Source organism: Pocillopora verrucosa, chromosome 12 (assembly GCF_036669915.1).
Source record: "Pocillopora verrucosa isolate sample1 chromosome 12, ASM3666991v2, whole genome shotgun sequence".
In the NCBI taxonomy this organism is placed as follows: Eukaryota; Metazoa; Cnidaria; class Anthozoa; order Scleractinia; family Pocilloporidae; genus Pocillopora; species Pocillopora verrucosa.
In genome coordinates, this window is record NC_089323.1 from 10,450,898 (window position 1) to 10,470,491 (window position 19,594).

The 19,594-nt window shown below is 36.8% G+C and overlaps 1 protein-coding gene across 4 annotated transcripts; it reads left to right on the plus strand.

Moving 5' to 3' along the window:
• The first annotated feature begins 1,867 nt into the window (after positions 1-1,867).
• On the plus strand, positions 1,868-19,254 carry LOC131783353 (inactive tyrosine-protein kinase 7-like). 4 transcript variants are annotated; one of them, XM_066159606.1, is made up of 24 exons: positions 2,105-2,293; positions 2,881-3,054; positions 3,716-3,988; positions 4,432-4,755; positions 4,938-5,201; positions 5,375-5,659; positions 6,274-6,522; positions 7,798-8,043; positions 8,387-8,671; positions 9,287-9,568; positions 10,275-10,520; positions 11,711-11,995; positions 12,773-13,054; positions 13,616-13,717; positions 14,076-14,091; positions 14,420-14,610; positions 15,038-15,154; positions 15,282-15,466; positions 15,815-15,934; positions 16,237-16,313; positions 16,414-16,454; positions 16,941-17,037; positions 17,378-17,474; positions 18,239-19,254. In XM_066159606.1, the coding sequence occupies exons 1-24, from the start codon at positions 2,260-2,262 to the stop codon at positions 18,389-18,391; spliced, it is 4,425 nt and encodes a 1,474-aa protein (XP_066015703.1). In that variant the 5' UTR covers positions 2,105-2,259; the 3' UTR covers positions 18,392-19,254. The 4 variants fall into 4 exon arrangements, 3 of the variants coding, with proteins under 3 accessions (XP_066015706.1, XP_066015703.1, XP_066015704.1); XM_066159607.1 differs by lacking the exon at positions 7,798-8,043; XM_066159609.1 differs by lacking the exons at positions 8,387-8,671; positions 9,287-9,568; positions 10,275-10,520 and having other exon boundaries at positions 2,104-2,293.
• Positions 19,255-19,594: the final 340 nt, after the last annotated feature.

Sequence of the window (19,594 nt, forward strand, 5' to 3'; positions counted from 1 at the left end):
TTTCATATATTGATTACTTGAATCCCCCTCCTTATATTAAGAATTCTATCATAGATTCTCCTAACTCGTAAATATAAGAATGAATTATATCAACTTCTCTGATGATTACTTTTTTTTAACAAATAATACTATCTCTTTACCTTTTATGTGGATTTTGTGGAAAAAATCAGCTCGTAAGTGTCTCCATACTTTACATTATGGTTAACGAGAGCTTGGCTTGTTCTTTTTGATGAAGATATTATTTTATTATTATTTTTAACAAATAATACTATCTCTTTACTTTTCATGTTGATTTTGTGGAACAAATCAGGTCGTAAGTATCTTCATACTTTATTTAATGGTTAACGAGAACTTGGCTTGATCGTTTTGATGGGGATATGGTGAAATAGCTACCATTATATGCGGTATCGATCAAGTCTAAAGACATCCTCATATTTGTCCAATCCTTTAAAGGTATCACGCCCATGAGAGCCCACCTAAAAGGACTGATCATCAGTGATTTCAAAATAATACTATTATTAATATAAGAAAAGTGACTTTTTCTCGCATTATATTTATCATTATTATTTAAGTCCTGTATCAAGGATTCTGCCAACTCTTGAATTTGAGAATGAACAAAATCAATCCCTCACAAAATTACTTTCTTTGACCGAATAGTTTCTTTTAAGAGAATTCTTTTCATATATTGATTACTTGAATCCTCCTCCTTTTATTAAGAATTCTATCATAGATTCTCCTAACTCGTAAATATAAGAATGAATTGAATCAACTTCTCTGATGATTTCTTTTTTTAACAAATAATACTATCTCTTTACCTTTTATGTGGATTTTGTGGAAAAAATCAGCTGGTAAGTGTCTCCATACTTTACATTATGGTTAACGAGAACTTGGCCTGTTCTTTTTGATGAAGATATGGTGAAATAGCTACCGTTATACGCAGTATCGATCAAGTCTAAAGACATCCTCATAATTGATCAAACCTATAAAGTTATCACGTCCATGAGAGCCGATCAGAAGGGACAGATCAACAGGGATTTAAAAATAGTCATTATTGATATAAGAAAAATTCCTTTTTTCATACTTTATTACACCCATTTTGAAATCACTGGTGCTCCCTGTAATCTGATTGGCTCTAATTGGTGCGATTTATTGACGAATTGGACCCTTTTTTTGCTTTAAATCGCATTATTTTCCCAGCCAATGATGAGGCTACACTGAAAACAAAACGACCAATCAGATTCCAAGGCTTGTTTAAAGTAACCAATGTAATTGCAGGAAAATGAAAGACAAAGAGTATCATGTGGAAAATTTTGCAACCATTGTTTCGAAAACTCTCGTTTTTCCCCCCAAAAATGGATGAATTTAATTTCAAACTAGCTCAGTACTGCATCAATAAAATATTTGAACTGACCAAGTCCTGTACTGGGGCGATTTCAAAATGGATGTGATAAAGTGGTAATTGAACCTTGTGCCGTGCAATTTTGGTCTGAAATCATACTTATGATTTCAAATCAAACTCGCGCTGTGCGCTCGTTCGATTTTGAAATCACACATAGGATTTCAGCCCAAATTGCACTCCACTCAGTTCAATTACCATTATGCGTCACATTATATCTATTATTAACATTTAAGTCTTCTATATATATTTTTTGTGCAAAAGTCACTACTTTTACAGTACAATAAGAAGGTATTTCCTTTCATAATGATGCTATCTGACCAGAGTGGAATCAGATCAAAAAACGACTATAAAATACTATCATCATCGGTATAAGAAAGATGACTTTTCTTCACACTATATCACACTATATTTATTATTGATATTTAAGTCCTGAAAAAGGCTGAAATTGTCTGTACATGTATCACAATCATCATTCTTTAACCTTTCACATACTAACATCAGTATGCGTATTCTCCATAGCACCCAAGTGAGCGTGGAAAATACCAGCCATAAGTTAAAATGGTTATAACTCATGAATTCTTATAGTTATTTTAATTTGATGTAGTAAAAAACTCGAATGAATAGGCAATGTTTTGTGCATGCAATTTGCAATATTGGTAGGTAGTTCTCCTATTTAAAGCCGCTTTAACTGGCCAATCATTAAAAGTTCTCTTACGAATATAGTTCACGGTGGCTGGTCATCCTGGGGGTCATGGGATAGGTGTAGCCTAACTTGCGGTGGTGGATCGCACAGCCGAGTGCGCAGCTGTACAAATCCTCCCCCATGGCGGGGCGGAAAACAGTGCCAGGGACATAGTGGCATGAGCCAATCTTGCAACACAAATCATTGTCCAGGTGAGAGTGTGTAATCAGTGTTGAACCAACAATCTTTTATCATTTTGATTGTTAATTTTGCTGGTTCCAGGTGCTCTACGCACCTTTACATAGTTTTTTAGATATCAATATTAAGTAGTTGCAAGGTTTTTACCATATGCTGCTATTTAGATTTGTTAAAGTTCTGTTCATGCCTTATCTTTATTTTCTTCATTCAAAAGGATGAATGAATCGGCATTATATACGCATGCAATTTGCAATATCAATGTAGATATCAATGTTTAGTAGCTGTAAGGTTTCTAACATATGCTGGTATTTAGATTTTGTAAAGTTCCTTTCATTCCTTATTCTTATTTTAAACGGTCAAAATTTTGAATGAATTAGCAATATATATGCAAGCAATTTGCAATATCCGCGGGCCGTTCTTTATTTTATAACATATTTAACCAGTTAATCATGTTAACCTCTGATACGATGATAGTTGATGATGGCTTGTCATCCTGGGGAGCATGGGACAGCTGCAATGTAGCTCATGGGGGTGGATTGCAAAGACGAAATTTAAAGTTTTAAAGTTGTTTCTTAACGGCTTGTTCTTGAAACATTGTTAGTCAATGGTGGTTGGAATGAATGGAGTCCCTGGAGTATCTGCACTAAAACAGTCAGTGGCATACAGATAAGGTTTAGAGAATGTTCCAATCCAGAACCAGCATATGGCGGGGAGCATTGTAATGGGAGCCGAGCACACTTAAGGGAATGTAACAAAATGTCCAGCTGCTACGAAGGTAACATACAGATGGTAAAATCAGTGCGTCTGAGTTTTAATTACATAGGGTAACTTTAATTGAAATACAGACATCATGGATGGTACGAAGTCTAATCATAGTTGGACCCCATATTAATAAGGCTAAGTCCTGCCAAATGCCTTTGATATTTCATCTACATCTTGGTAAATTGACCTTGTCCAAAATTAGCATTAGCATTACATCGCAGCTTCATTACTATTATCATTATCATTTTCTCACTCATTATTATCCTCAGGATCATCATCATTATCGTTATCATTATCATACAATCCCTATTATTATTATCGCAAATGTTTATGTTACTTTAGTATCATCATTTATATTGTTATTATTATCATTGCAGTGTTCACTGTTGTCATTCATAAGCATTTAGTGCCAAATTTCTTGTCAATCACAACTGAAGTATTTAGTTTCTTGATAGCATAGTATGGGATGTCTGATGTGAGCGTATCAATTATGTTCTTTTTTCAAACTGATCCTAGAAAAAAACTATTTAATTTGGGCTTGATGATTATGTTTCTAATATATGAAACTAAGTACCTGTTTGGGGCAATCATCGGCAAAATAAGTAAAAATTTGTAGAATCTTGAAGAAGGCCTCTCAAGATATAGATATACGTTTGTATTATTTCTTTCATTAGTATTTCCACTGCGCTTTAAAACGGAGAGCAACCCGTCGGTTGGTACAATGGAAATCCACACAAACAGAAGCTGGGAAAAGCTTTGCACCAGTACGTGGAATAAAGTTGAAATAGATTTGACATGCATGGCAATGGGATACTCTAACAGCAGTGATTATGGTAGATGGTATGAAGACCGTGGCAATGTATCAGAGACATCTACTAATTTCAACTGCACCACCACTTTGACTAAATGTGAAGAAAGCTTCTCAAACAAACTGCAATTCTGCAAAGGTATTAATCAATTATGCATTTTGGAATCTGTTGTCAGATCTATTTCAGTCTGTACATCCTATTCTAGGTACCCTTATAGACTTGATCATAATTCCATTGGTAGACCTTGCCAAAACATCCTTTCTTACTTTGGTAATTGATTATGTACTAGTGTTTTCTCGAAGACGGCTCTCTAAAAAAATATGATATATATTGACAATTAGGTTTTTTTGAGGAATAATTTAAATTGTTGAAGGTGTAAAGAGGCCCAAAATGATACCTGAACAGCTGCCCATCAAAGAACCCGTACAGCTAAATTGGATTTCTAAACCTGTATGAACACCTTGCACTTTTAAATTTCTTCCTAATCCTGCTGTCTCCTTCTCTTATCCATATTTCTTCCTTTTATAAACTCACCGTTAACTTACCTTTACTGATTGCTCAATATTTTGTGACGTTATAAGTTCCCGTTCGCTTGAATGGTGCAAATGTAGAGTATGGTGGTAGAGTGGAAGTATTTTACAAAGGGAGATGGGGAAAAATTTGTACCAATGGATGGGATTTCAATGATGCCCAAGTTATTTGCCGTCAACTCGGCTTTGAAGAGGCTCTTGCTGAATTCATTGGCTCAAACGTAGAGGATGGAAACATTACTTCTGTAATGGTGGATGTTTCCTGCAATGGAGAGGAGGTAGAACTTGCATCTTGTGCACGCACTGATGGAAAGTTAAATGTCCCTGGTCAATGTCGAGGAGATGGCAAAGGTTCTCAAGCACTGTGTCAACCAAGTAAGTAAGATATTAATAACGTCGAGGTGGAAATTCCTAAAGGTGACTGGTCCTCGTGAATAGTCACGTGTTTAAAGTTAAACATCAAAGATCAAGATATTATTAGTTTTGAAACAAACTAATGCCAAAATACTGAGACAGAATGAACTGATAATTGTGCTACTTGAAAACATTTCTTTCAGAGAACAAAGAAGTATTGGGAAAAGAGAATCTTTACTTTGATATTGGCAGCAATGAAATCCTTCACTGCTCAATACGTAACAAAACCAGTTTTGCGAGATGGGTCATTAATGGTCAAAAGGTGCAAGGGATGAATTCCTCTTCTAAGAGGGTCAAGACCACAGAAGATGGTAAACTGGTCATAGAAAATGTGCAGTTGTCTGATGGAGGAACATATGAATGCCTCAGACTGGAATATGTTCAGTATTACACGGTTTACATTAATGGTAGGAAAATCCTTTTCAACACATTTAGAAGACCTTAATTGCCTCATTGTAGAGTAAGTTAACACAGCAGTAAATAAGCCCGGCACTCACAATATAGACACACAATAGGGACTAGTTAGCTTTTCTTCATTGCGGCTTCAGTAAGTGGTTATTTTCTTTATTTATTTCAACAGCAAGATTCACTGAGAACACTAGAGACCAGCAGAGCCTCACTGCTTACACATCTGGTACTATAAACTGTGGTGCTGAAGGAACACCACGTCCACAGGTAACTTGGAGGAAACAAGGAGAAAAGTTAGTACTTAATGGGAGAAGATTCACTCAAATTCTCAGTGGCAGTCTGCAGATTGATCCTGTTCACCCTGAAGACAGTGGCACATACAGATGTACCATGACACAAAATAAAGGATCAAAGAGAGTCACAAGCAGACATAAAAGCATTAATGTGTCTGTTATAGGTGAGTGAGTTATTGGAAAAATCTGAAACTGGTTCGGTCATTATACCAACACGTAATAATAGTAAAAATAGTGATAAAAACTTTATTTCAGTGTCAAACCATGAAGCCTGAGCAATCCATGCTAATAAGGGAACACAGACTAATACAAAATACAAAACTTAAACGACTAAAATATCTACCCTAAAATATGAATAGTACAAAATGCAGTCTAAAATACATTAAAGATGAAGCTAAACATTATAGGTAACTATCAATAGCTGATCTTAAGAATTTAGTCATTAAGTAGTTCAGTTGCATGTAGATAATGCTGGTAAGATGGGTTTCTGATTTCATTTGAGGTTAAAACAATCTTTGTTACTTTTTTTTGAAGGGCTTTTAATTTTTTGCCAATAGGCATTTCTGCAAGGTCACCTTATATGTTCCAATGATTTGTTGTTTTTAGCCGTTCGAAAAGGACTTTCATCTGGTTATTCAAATTAGTCAGATGAAAATGCATTGTCTAATTTATACACTGATGTTAGTAACCCAAAATGAAATTGCCCTTTAGGATATTTGTATTATGTGTGTATAACTAAAGCCACTGTAGTTTAACTTTTTTACTTGTTTATTCAAAGTTCGACCAGAGGTGAAAATTTCAGGAGCAAGCAATCTAATCAGAGAAGGAGACACTGTGACTTTGACTTGTAAAATCATTCAAGGTCAGCCTCAGCCACAGATAACCTGGCTTAAGAATAACTTATCTGAAGGACACAACATGTCTCTCTCCTTTCATAAGATAACACAGAAAGACACAGGTCTGTATACCTGTGAAGCGAAAAATCCTGGAGGAATTTCTGCTGAAAACATCTATATTTCTGTTAAAGGTAAGTTTTTAAGTCTAAAACTGGCTTTTAAATCATTCAGTTATGTAAGCTGCAGCGGGATAGACTCTTTACTAATTGCTTTGGGTTAAGGCACTGGCCAGGATCATTGTGCCGTCTTCTTGAGTGAGGAAATACCTCCATCTAGTTGGAGGGTTTTCTTCTTGAAATCTCTTCCTTCTTTTAACATTTACTTTAAAATTTTGACTGCAAATCGATATAATACATATGTACTGCTGGTTAGTCGAGCAAGATCATTTCTGTGGTATCCTCTTGGATGACAGGCCTCGCCTGCATGGTGCCTGACTCTCCACACAGACAGTGGAGCTACGCTATTGGTGGGAATGTGGTGACGAGAAAACACGAATAAATTAGTTGAGCGCTTTTCATTTAACTAATATATTCTTGTTTCTCATCACTATATTCCCACCAATAGCATAGCTCTATTTTCTGCATATAAACCCACACACAATCCACAATTCCTCCAATTAATCTGGCAAAGGGCTAATGCTTGAAATGTCAGCCTTTAAGTTCTTTACGGTGGCCAATTTACGTTTTCAACTCAGTTGATAACACTCAATTACCCTGTTATACTCTCCCACTGACGCAGCACCAAAGTGTTTTTTAGAAACTTACCCCCTTTCTCCACACAGGTGTAGTGTTGAACTTATAAGAAAAATTAACAATTGATAAGTGGTAGTAACTAATTTCCGTTACTTCTGTTACGTTCCTCTTGATTGATGACCGAGAAATCTCTTGTGGTTCCCTATTATTCACAAATCAGACTCAAAGAATCTGCCACAACATTACATTTTGCTAACTTTTAAATTTCGAACTCCATATGGCAATGATGCAGTTGTATTGGTGGTTAGCCATGAAAAATCATTTCATACTCTCATGATGCCTGAATCTCCACCGGGAATTTTAATGAACTTTTAGGAAAACCCTTACTAGTTGTTAAGGGTTTGTAATTAATTTTCCGAGCTTGATCCATACGCGAAGAGTTACGAGTGATTTGCGATCATTCACAAGTTCAATAGCAAATATTTTTCTCCCAATTTAATGTGTAGTTGAATCCTTCTTCAGTAAACTGAGAAGTGTGGTGCTTGCTTCCAACTTTTCGTTTCTTAGCTTAGTTATATTACACAGCTGCTATTTGTTAGTCATTGGCTGGAGCAATGAGTTGGAACCAAAACAAAATGTCTGCCATGACAATATTTTCTCTGTATCTGTTAATATTATCTCATCGTGACTTTTATTTTAAATTTTTCTTTGTAGTTCCACCACATCTAAATCCTGAACTCAAGAATCTTTCAGTCCCACTGAACTCCACATTTGAAACAGATTGTTTTAAAAGGGGTGATCCTCCAGTACATGTCAACTGGACCAAGGATGGAAAAGCTCTTGATAACAAAAATACATTAGTTATTAAGCGCATGACGCTTGATCATGGAGGTTTCTATGAATGTGCTGCTGAAAATCAGGTTGGAAAAGTTAACATCTCCTTCTGGATCGATGTCACTGGTAAATCAAAATCATTTTATAAATATTTACAAATGGTGCCTGGTTTGTCTTCGATTTGTATACCTCAGTAAGATATGATATCTAGATTTGAAGTGGATGCTCACTTTAGTTATGTTGGTATAAACTAAGGTTTTCATGTTATTAATATATTTAGGGGTCTAACATACCCATTTGAAATGTGATATCCCTATCTATTCCCATGTACAGAATCCAGGTAATATCTCTAACTTCTGAAAATACAAGTATTTAGCAGACTCAAAAAATCTTCTCACACATTTAATGACTGCAAAATGACCTCTTGAGAACCTTGATTGAAGATTAACGGTGCCCTTTTTATTTCCAGTTTCTCCTCAGATCAAACTGTCTCCGATAAACCAGTCTGTTATTGATGGAGACTCAGTCAACTTTACTTGCCGTGCCACAGGTGTTCCAACACCAAACCTGACCTGGACATTTAATGACGGTAAACTTCCATCAGGTACTAAAGAAAACAATTTAGAGGGAGACTCATTTGTAGAATTATTTCTGGAAATGCAGAAAATAACGAAGAAAATGGAAGGAATATACAAGTGTACAGCTAAAAACAAAGCAAATACAACCAGTTCCTCCACAACACTTCACGTTTTTGGTAGGTAGATAATACTAATGAGAAAGACAGTAATCATAATTTTAGTGATATATATGATAATGATGATACTGGATCTATTGTAAACAATGATTATATATGATGCCTTCATCTTTTGAGTTTATCTCCCTTGCTGGTGAATAGAATGTAAGTCGGAGATGTTGATTAGTCTAAGAGTCGATCAAAAATAACCAAGAGCTTGTTAAGACTGGTTTTTGAAAAAACCGTTTAGAGATTGATTTTCGAACACAATTTTGGAAATTGTGTGAGAAACTAAAGCCCATGTGAGCAGCTGGTTGGGTTTAACGTATCTGGGAAAAATGATGAATTCTTGGAAAGATACTCGTTGTGCGCGCATGTGCAATTCACCAATAGTTTGGGGTGACTCCTCAATGTCATAGCTTTGCAAAGTTTTTTTAATGGTCGCCCTACTCATTTTGGCCAGGTAATGCCGTTGAACCTTTTAACAAAAACTCTTTTGAAGAGCCATTTACCCTACAATTTTCGTTCAGAGGGTTGCTTTTGGATTCTTCTGGGTCCATGATAATTACATTACTAAAGATATTATCAGTGAAGCTGTTTTAGACTAAATTCTAAGTTTTCTCTTTCTCAACACAGAAAAACCCACTGCTCAAATAACACCAAATTCACAATTAATACTTGCCACAGATGATGAGCTCACATTAGCTTGCAGCGTCAACGAAGCAACAGTAAATATCACTTGGAAAAAAGATGGAGACCCAATAAAAGAAAGAGCAGACATTGATACACAATTGAATAAGAAAACAAGTTACCTGGTTATTGCAAAGGTTGTGGAAGAGGACAGTGGTAAATATTCCTGTGAAGCTCGTAACAGACTAAGATATATGGCCCGCTCCACTGTGACAATAGAAGTCAAACGTAAGCTATTATTATTGTAGTGTCTACCATTAACCATTAGAGGTCGTTTATTTTCGATGAAACTGCTCCTTTTCCAATCGTTTTTTTAGGAAAATGTAAATCAGAGTTTACAATATGGGTCCACTGGCTTTTAGAAGCAGTAGCACCAACTTGTAGAGACTCGAATAATTTGTTGCAATATCATCATGATTGTTTGTTTTCTATTTGGGTGTTGCCATTGGTCTACATACAATTTACAATAATTGAAGGTCGTTTCTCAATTCAAAACAAGATTTGAATGGCGTAGCTCATCTATTCATAGTTCTGATTTACCTTTTCATAAGGTAATGAGCAGGCGAAATCTAGCTTAAAGTAGTACGCCAACCCGGATAGTTGCAGTTGCTAAAATTTAGAAGATCAGGTTATCACTTTAATTTGCAGTGTCTGATGTTTCCTCGCTTTTAATGGGTTAGAACTGGCATATCGCGCTCAGATTGATGGGAAGTCAAATTTCCCAGGTAAATAGCAAGGAGATGGCAAAGGTTTTTTATTCTTGTGTCAACCAAGTAAGTAACGTACTGACAGCGCTAGAATGAAACTTCCTAAAGGTTGCTGGTCGTCACGACCATTCATTTGTTTACAGTGTTTACATGTTTACATTCAAGATCAAGATACCAATGTACCTGTGACGATAATCTTATCGTAACTCTTTAATTTTTCTTTCTAGGTCCACCACATCTAAATCCTGAACTCAAGAATCGTTCAGTCCCACTAAACTCCACACTCGAAACAGACTGTTTTAAAAGGGGTGATCCACCAATATCTGTCAACTGGACGAAGGATGGAAAAGCTCTTAGTAGGAACAATACATTAGTTATTAAGCGCGTGACTTTTGACGATGGAGGTTTCTATGAATGTGCTGCTGAAAATCAGGTTGGAAAAGTTAACATCTCCTTCTGGATCGATGTTACTGGTAAATCAAAATAATTTTATGAAGATTTACAAACGGTGCTTGGTTCGTTCACGTTGTAGAGTGTTGTACTGCCGTGCGATAGTTCAAGCCCTTGACTGGACCAACGTAAGGTCTTAAATAGACGAGGAGAATGTGCTGCCTTTCCTATGGCATGAGCAAATGGATAGGCATTCTAGTTTCTTGGACAAGGAGAATAAACTTTAAGCCCCATTTCCTGCGTCCTGCATCTTCTAGGAGGCCTTGGGTTCGACTTGGAGTTCTTTTTCCATTAATGCCTGTGTCGCTCACTGAAGAACATCATCTTAAAAAAAAAAAACAAAAAAAAAACATAAAAATTGCCTGAAGCTTGAGAAACCGCAGACAACCTTTTCGGGCATCTATGGGTCGAGTCTTATGACTAACGATGTGTATTTTAACATTAGCAAGCATTTTTTCCCAAAACCTGCCTCCGAGGCTACCGAGATAGGCTGGTGACAAAAAGTCCAATCTTATTATTTGTCGTCTAAATCTTAATTTTTTCTAATTTCACATTCATTGAACCTATCTCACTTAATTTTATCCTACTCTATTCTCTGCATGCCGCTCATGCCTAAGGTAATCTTGACACTATCTGTGCGTTAAGGACTCGAAATCCTAATGACGGAATATTGGAGTTGCTCACGGTCCACTTTCTGATCCTCAATAGATTCTTCATTATTTTGGGGAATTTTGTATTGTATCAACTGCAGTAGATAATTCCCCTATTGATATTTCTCGTTATTCTCAAAACTCTTGTCTGCTTGATATGGTGTTGATGCCGTTAGAAGAAATTCTACCTTGAAGCGACTTCAAAGTGACGCAGCAACCCGTTTACATAATGGATCGGAAATTCAACGAATTAATTCTGGCAGCAATTCAACCCGCAAAGGCGATCCGACCGATAGGTTAAATCCAATAAACATTACAATTAAGATTTATCGAAGATTACCTAAACTGTCTCAATTTCTCTCAACTTGAAAGAGGTTAGTCAATAAAACACGAAAACAAAGTGTTTCCACGCATGTTTAAACAAAACTATTCGCTTTGTATTTTAGAGATTTTAAACTAGAAGACTCCCAAATTTGCTCTTCTTACTGCCAGATTACTTGTGGTTATTTGATTGTATCTTGAGAACCTTTGTTGAACATCAGTGGTGCTCTTTTTATTTTCAGTGTGTCCTCAGATCAAACTGTCTCCGGTAAACCAATCTGTTATTGATGGAGACCCAGTAAACTTTACTTGCCGTGCCACAGGTGTTCCAACACCAAAACTGACCTGGACATTTAATGGCGGTAGACTTCCATTGGGGATCAATGAAAACAATTTTAAGGGAGAGTCATTCCAGGAATCATTCCTGAAAATACAGAGAGCAACAAAGAAAATGGAAGGAACATACAAGTGTACAGCAAAAAACAAAGCAAATGGAACAAGTTATTCCACAATACTTCAAGTATTTGGTAGGTTCAATAATTATAATGATTATGATGATAATAATAGTAATACTGACAGGGATGGTGTTGATTGTAATAATGATAGTAATAGTAACCTTAATTTTAATAGCAATAAGGGTAATGATGGCGATGGATCCGTTGCAACAATGATAATTAAAGATACCTTCCAAATATAAGGTGAAAATGGTGGCTGGTGGCTAGAGGTTGCCCAAGAAGAACTGATAGCTTGTTAAGAATGAGATGGAGTCTCGATACCCCTGGAATTTCTCCACGACAATGGAGTCAAAGAGTGCAAATACAAGCTTGAGTGAAAAATATCGTAATGGATTGTGGGAAAGATAGTTGTTGCACATGCACCATTTACCAGTTGTTTAAGATGACTCTTCCATATAATCACTTTGTGACATTTTGTTAAAGTCACTCTAATCATTTTGATTCAAAGCTTATGATCACTGAGATGATCTGTAGCTTTGTATAGGGCAATATGTCTTTATAATAGAAAACAAAGGGCCGGGTCTCAGTTTATTTAGAAGCATCTTTGAATGGGATCTGAGACCCTTTAGCAAATCTTCAGAAACATTTTGGACAAGTATTTCAAACCTTCTTTAGAACGTCTTTGAAGCCAAGTTCCACTCAAATTGGCACGTTATACCCCGTATGTACCATTTGGAGGGTTGATTTCGAATCACTTAGTTTCTCTGATAATTACCTTACTGAGGTATTTTGAGTAAATTTTTTTAATGAAAACCAAGTTATGTATAAATTATCTCTTTCTCAACACAGAAAAACCCACCGCCAAAGTAACTCCAAAACCATATCCAACGCTCACCCAAGGTGATAAGCTTAGGTTAACTTGCAGCGTCAACAAAGCAACGGTAAATATCACTTGGAAAAAAGATGGAGACCCAGTAAAAGAACGGGCAGTCATTAAAACGCAATTAGATGAGACAACAAGTTATCTGATTATTGCAAAAGTTGTGGAGGAGGACAGTGGTGAATATTCCTGTGAAGCCCGTAACAGAGTAGGAAATGTGGCCCGCTCTATTGTGATGATAAAAGTCAACCGTAAGTTGGCAGTATTGTAGTGTAGAAACAATCTAAAATTTAACAGCAGTAAATCGTTCGACTTGACGGAACCTGAAACTTTTAAGCATGCTATTTGCTGTTTTCTGTTTGTTTGTTTGTTTTGTCTTTCTTTACTTTTATTGTTGTTTTTTGTGTGTGTGAATGCGTGTATGGATGTCGGGTGGAAGCCTATAATTAAAATATGGGTCCCCTGGCCTGTTAGATACAGTAGAACCTACCTTTAGATACCCAAATAATTATCACCATTATTGCTTGTTTCCTATTTTGCAAAGGGAATTGCTCTACATCTATTCAACAAAAAAGCAGATAATTTCTCAATTAAAGACAAGATTCTGGTCAGGTCTTCTCCATATAGGTTTGATTTACCTTTCTTAGATTCTCAGCCATAAAACAGTAGCCATTTCTAATGAGCCAGCTAGGCTCAAGCGAAAAAAGTATCCAGAGGAGCTGGCTAATATTGTGTAACAACCCTTTCCTTATTATCACATCTACTACCTTTGTCATTTGGCTAAGAAGCATGTGTTTAACTTACACCAACAGCTGTTAGTCCATTTCTGGTGTGGTATTATATTTTTGGATCAATGGCTGCTGTCATTGTTATTTTGCTCATGGGCTGCTATTTTTGGAAACGTCGGAGGACAGGTAAACCTCTTTCTTCAGATCTTGTTTTGGGTAATTTTTCCAGTGAATAGTAAGTTGTGCGAGAAGCAAAAAATGGGACCAGTTTATGTTTACTTTTACTTCACCTCGTATTTCAATTGTTCTCCTCAAGTTCGCTATTAGTTAGGTATTAATATCATCTCGGTTTGCAGGAAAATGAAAACCCTTAAGGCACTATAGGCATGTTTCTACTGTTTCTTGTCTTGCGATTTTATCTGATTTATAATCTTCTATTAACCACTGACCAAAGTGTATATTATTTTTATTTAAGTATTAAAGTTAAGGCAGAAGCTTTTTTCCTTCTTTATTTCTGTCTTTGATTTGTCAATCGGACCTACAGCGGCTGCTACCGCTCTGTAAGTCAATGAGTTTGCCTTTTATTTACCAAACTGAAATGTTTTTTGAAAAAAAAATTGAAGTTGGGGTTTATATCTTACTGTTATGTCAACCATTCCATTTGGAAAGTTAACTTGAATGATAGTCTGTGTGAACGAGTAGTTCTACAATTGTAGTTTTTCTGCACAAGAAAATGTTGCTTTTTCATTTCTAGAGTGATTATCTTTCCATAAATTAAAGAAATCAGTCAAATAATTAAGAAACTCAAAACGTTTCCGTAACTTTTTTCCCTTAATCACGTATACTTTGATTTATCAATAGAAATTGCATGATTTTCATAATATTTAGTCCTGATCAAGGGGAGTCAGTTGAGATGGAGCTGTTGAATGTAGAAGTGGATGAATGGGAAATTGAAGTGAACCGTGTCCTGCTTCAAGATGTCATTGGGCGAGGGGCATTTGGAGCAGTGTGGAGAGCTCTTCTTAGTTCTCCAAATGGGAGACCTGGAAATCGTACAGTTGCTGCTAAATGCTTTACACGTAAGATCCATTCAACTATCTCTCCTCAAAGCACATGGGTGGGTACTTAGCGTTTCTTGCCAAGGGTACTTTGCACTTTCTAGTGATCATTTATCTCAGGTCGACCAAGGCGCTCTAAGAGATTCGTGCAAAGTTATTTTTTATAACAAAAGCAACAATTAAACAATAGAGGCATCAATAGCAATAAAAAATTTGAAGATGGCAGGCATGTGCCACAATCGTGAGGCAAAGAAAATACGAATTCCTCGAAAGGATTCGCTCGCCGACCGGTTCCATTTTTGCAGTTGTGAGCTCCAACAACTGGGTTTCGAAGACCTCCTAAGATGTGAGGTCTAAATCCTCATCCGAAATTTCGCTTCTTAAGCACGAGAAAATTCGTCAATAAGGATTTTTTCCCCGGTTATAAAGTATTTCCTTTTTATTGTAGCCACCGCAGGGGAGGAAGGAAGAAAATGTTTGATGAGAGAGATCGAGCTGGGAAAAATTCTCGGTGACAGCAATCAGCCAAACATAGTGAAGTTCATCGGCTGCGTCACTAGACAAGGTACATGCTAAGTTTAAGGCGTCATTTTTATTATATGCAATAATATTTCAACTGAGTATGAGATTGTTAGCTTGTTTGTTTGTTTGTTTGTTTTTACTGATTCGTTCCTTCTTTTCGTTATTTTAAGTTCATCCGATCCTTATCATGGAACATTTGCCATGTGGTGACCTGCTTGGTTACATGAGAAAATGCCGAGGAATTAATGATCGGTATTATCTTGGAGAAGGAAGGCCTCAAGTTTTGAACAACTATGACCTTGTGCTATTTGCCAAACAAATCGCCGCTGGTATGGTATTCCTTGGATCAAGGGGGGTAAGTAACTAAAATGCTTCTACATTCAATTTTACCGCAGAAATATCTGTAAGGGATTGTTATACCTTTTGAGTTGCTTGAATATAGATATATCTAAATTATACGAATCTTTTCGGAAGCAGGTTTCATATTCTCAATATTTCTCAAGAGTTCCTTTGGTATTGTCAGTGGGTCACCTAATGTTGCAGTCATTCTGGTATATGTTTGGTCTGTAATGAACACCCTAGGAACAATAGTTCTTACAACCCATGCAAACGTCTGTATAATTTTCCCTCTGGTCATGGTAGATCTCACAAAATATATGCATTTGTTAGCAAGTTTACATTTTGGATCTTTGTCTTTGGGTAGATAATCCATCGTGACCTGGCAGCTCGAAACGTCCTCCTTGATAACAACTATGTGTGCAAAGTGACCGACTTTGGCATGGCATATCAAAGCTTCAAATACGGTCATGGAAATGCCAAAAAGGTAGAAGATCGTCTTTGCTTTAATTTTTTTGCGGTGGCACTTGTAAACAGATTCCTAAGGTTAGCTCTGATTCTGCCTAAAATTCACCTTAACTGCCAACTGAGGATAGCTCCACGTTCTGCCATGCCACAGAATACAATTGAGTTAGTTGACTTTATCATTTAAATTTATGACATTTGCTAAATTTTGACACTCCATAAAAGTCTCGGAAGAGGTACACCAGCCACCTTACGTTTACGTGCATGTCCTTTGTTAACTCGCTAGTATTAAAACACTTATTTTTAAACAAACTGTCGTTGCAGGGCTGTTTGCCAATCAAATGGACTGCACCAGAGATTTTGTTGGGAAATTTCGCTGGACTTTCCACCTTGAGTGACGTGTATGTATATTTTTGCACTGAGCTGGCCCTCTCTTTAGTTTTTGTCTTTACATGCTCACTTAGAGAATATCTCGGCAACACTTTTTCGAAATTTTTTCAGGTGGTCTTACGGAATCGTCCTGTATGAGATAGTTACCATTGGTAAGTCAAACTATGTTCAAAAAAAAATATTTATACTTCCCGTCCGTCTATGTCTGGAAATGTTGTAGGTATCATTTTTGGAACTCGTTAGTAATGTTAATGCCTTTAGGACCCAATTGGCAGACGTTAGTTTGATGAGCTGTGGCAGAAAAACTTGTTGTGCCAAAGTTTACGTCAATGATGAATTTTTCTCAGCTTGTCGAAGTTTCATTCTCTGTAACTGAGAACCGTTGTTTCAGGACTTTCCTTGCCCTGGCTATCACCCAAGACGAGTGGCATTTTGTGTTCGACTTTAAATGACGAAAAACCTTTCAAATTACTTGGCAGAAAAGTGGTAATCAATTACATAAAACATCAGGCTAGGAAACATCAAGTTTCGAATGCTGCTGTCAAGCACTAGAAGTGGATCTCTCTTATTTAAATCTCAACATTTTTAAACGAAATATTCGGGTGTATCACGGCCACAATTTGTTTATTTCTTCGCAGGAGGAATTCCATATGAGGGATGGTCAGAAGGGAATGTGGTTGCACGAGTCACACATGGATACAAACTTCCAAAGCCCGATCATGTTGATGATAAACTGTGAGTCTTGACTTTCAAGTTGCCATGTTCCATTTTAAATCGCCCAATCCCCCTAACCCCAAAGAAAAACACATTCTCTCGTCTAATCTGATTTCTTCTTTCGTTACTGAGCTCTGCTAAATGAAACAAATTTAACAGTGGTCACCAGTTTGTTCAGTTAAAAGTTGTCTTTTCACTCGAGAATTTTGAAAAGATGAATTTTCAGCTATTACAGCCAGACATTTCTTATCATTTTAGCCATTATTTTCCCAGGGCTCTCCTAAGATTTCTGTATTGGTTAATTTTTATCACATATTACATAAACCACAGTCTAGCATTGACCATCATTCCTTTATTCCAGGTATGCTATAATGGAAAGGTGCTGGAATTTTGACCCCGACTTTCGTCCTCCCTTTGAAAGCCTTCGAAAAAGAATGAATACCTACCTTCGTGAAGAGGTTCGTAGCACGATTTGAACAAGTCCTTGAGGCCTCTAAGATTATTTATTCCTCTAAAATTACTTCATAGACCGTTGCTCTTTCAAAGTTGGTTTCAGTAGATTAATGGAAGTGATTTAGGATTGTATTGGTTTCTTCTAACTACGGCTGCGGCCGTTTGCGGGAATTTCAGTGCCTTGAGCTTTCATTTTGACGGCTCCTGCTTGTAGTAAAGTTTCTTACTATTTGCTCCAGCTTATCGATGTTTTTCAAGTTTTAACACATTTAAACTTAAAACGCGCCAAGATGTCCCATGCCCACGAACCCATCTATATATCACCATTCCTTCCGCCCTTCCAGCTACTTCCCTTCCAAACTGCCTGAGAATTTACATTCATAGTAAAGGTTGATGGGAGAGTATAACGGGGTAATTTTGTATTTTCAACTGAGTTGATAACGTAAATTGGCCACCTTTAAGAGTTTAAAAGCTGACGTTTAGAGCGTCAAAGCGAGTGGCAAAGTTCTAACGCTCGAAACGTCAGCTTTTAGACTCTTTAAGGTGGCCAATTTACGTTATCAACTCAGTTGAAAATACCAAATTACCCATCTACATTCATAACTTCCTACTTACCAACCAACCTGCCTAAGAAAACACATTACTCTGTGCCTTTAAAGCGAGGATCATTTCTGTGCTTTGAAGTAGTCATTACAATTTTCTTCTTGACTTGAAGTTAGAGAATATTGTGACGATCATGAAAATCCTCTTTTATTGCTTTCCCCTTTAGACATATCTACAGCTGCTCGACATGGGATCTTATGACACGACCAAATACTCCAAGGTTGAAGATCTCGGAGGTGCAGATGCCGAACCAAGTGCACGACCTCTAAGTAACGCCGCGGCAAAGAGATTAGGAAAGTGGGCCAGCGACCGTCGTTAGATAGTGTCATTTTGAATATGGCTTAGGAACCAAGCACTTTGTAGTGTATCAAGTATTAGAAGAAAATTTGTACTGGTGATAACGGTGATAATTTAAGGGTCTTATTGTGTTATAATTAACCAAAGCTGTTTCCTTGATGAGGCACCTTTAAGTCAGTTTTTTCTTAAGTCGCAGTTGATAAATAACTCGATTTAGCTGATAAACTCCGGATTTTTAAAAAAGGAGGTTATAAATGAGAAAGCAGCTCGTCTATTTAGATTTCTGTACTGGGCAAATTGTTTGCCACTGCTTACTGGTGAAACAATACGACTAGTTGTTAGCAATCATGCGATTGAAGCGTCCCCCGCTGGTGATATAGTCGTGGTAAGATATTTAGTAGTTTAGTATTGATTTAGTCAAGGACCTTTCAGTAGCGTGTCCTTTATCGACGAGATTGGTGACATGTCTTGTAATGTGGTGTTACATAGGTCGTAAATTCCTTAAATTTCGGGGCATTGGTATCAGAAAACAAAAAAAAAGTGCATCGCTATTGGTATGTTTACTCTAACTTTCTTGTTGTTACTGTTAAGTGCTTTTTCATAAACGGTGAGAACCGTTCCAATAGAGTGATTCTAAAATTAAATTAATTAAGTTATTATCCCAATATTTTCGACTCGTACAAGAAACAGAGAGCGCTGTTCAGAGGGGTTGTGGCTGATAGACAGACCTTTGCTATGATGAAATGAACCGCTTACTTCAAAGTGGCGATGTGGCTAGAGCAAGGATGAGCGTTTATTTCTGTACATTATCGAAACACACTAAGCTGTATTTAAAATTTTGTAAAACACTCTATATAATATCTGCAATAAAAGAGTAGAAGCTTACCTTAGGGCATTATTCACAATGGTGTATTACTATTCAAGCCGCTCCAGATATACAAAGGAGAAAGAAAAACACCTAATCTTGTATCGCAGATACCACGCAATTTTTTCTAAAAAGGACACATTTGAACAGTTCTTTCGTAATTTATTTTCTAATTAACTCCGAATTCATTTTACGGGTTTGTTGATGTTTACTGCCTCATGCAGCTCACGCTTTGACGTAATACCCATATTTGATAAGGAAGCCTTCCAGAGATATCGATACCAGCGTCGCAATGTGTATCGTAGACATCCTTCGGAGGTTGGTCTCCCGATTTTCCTCCACCCGTCCCTTCACACTGTT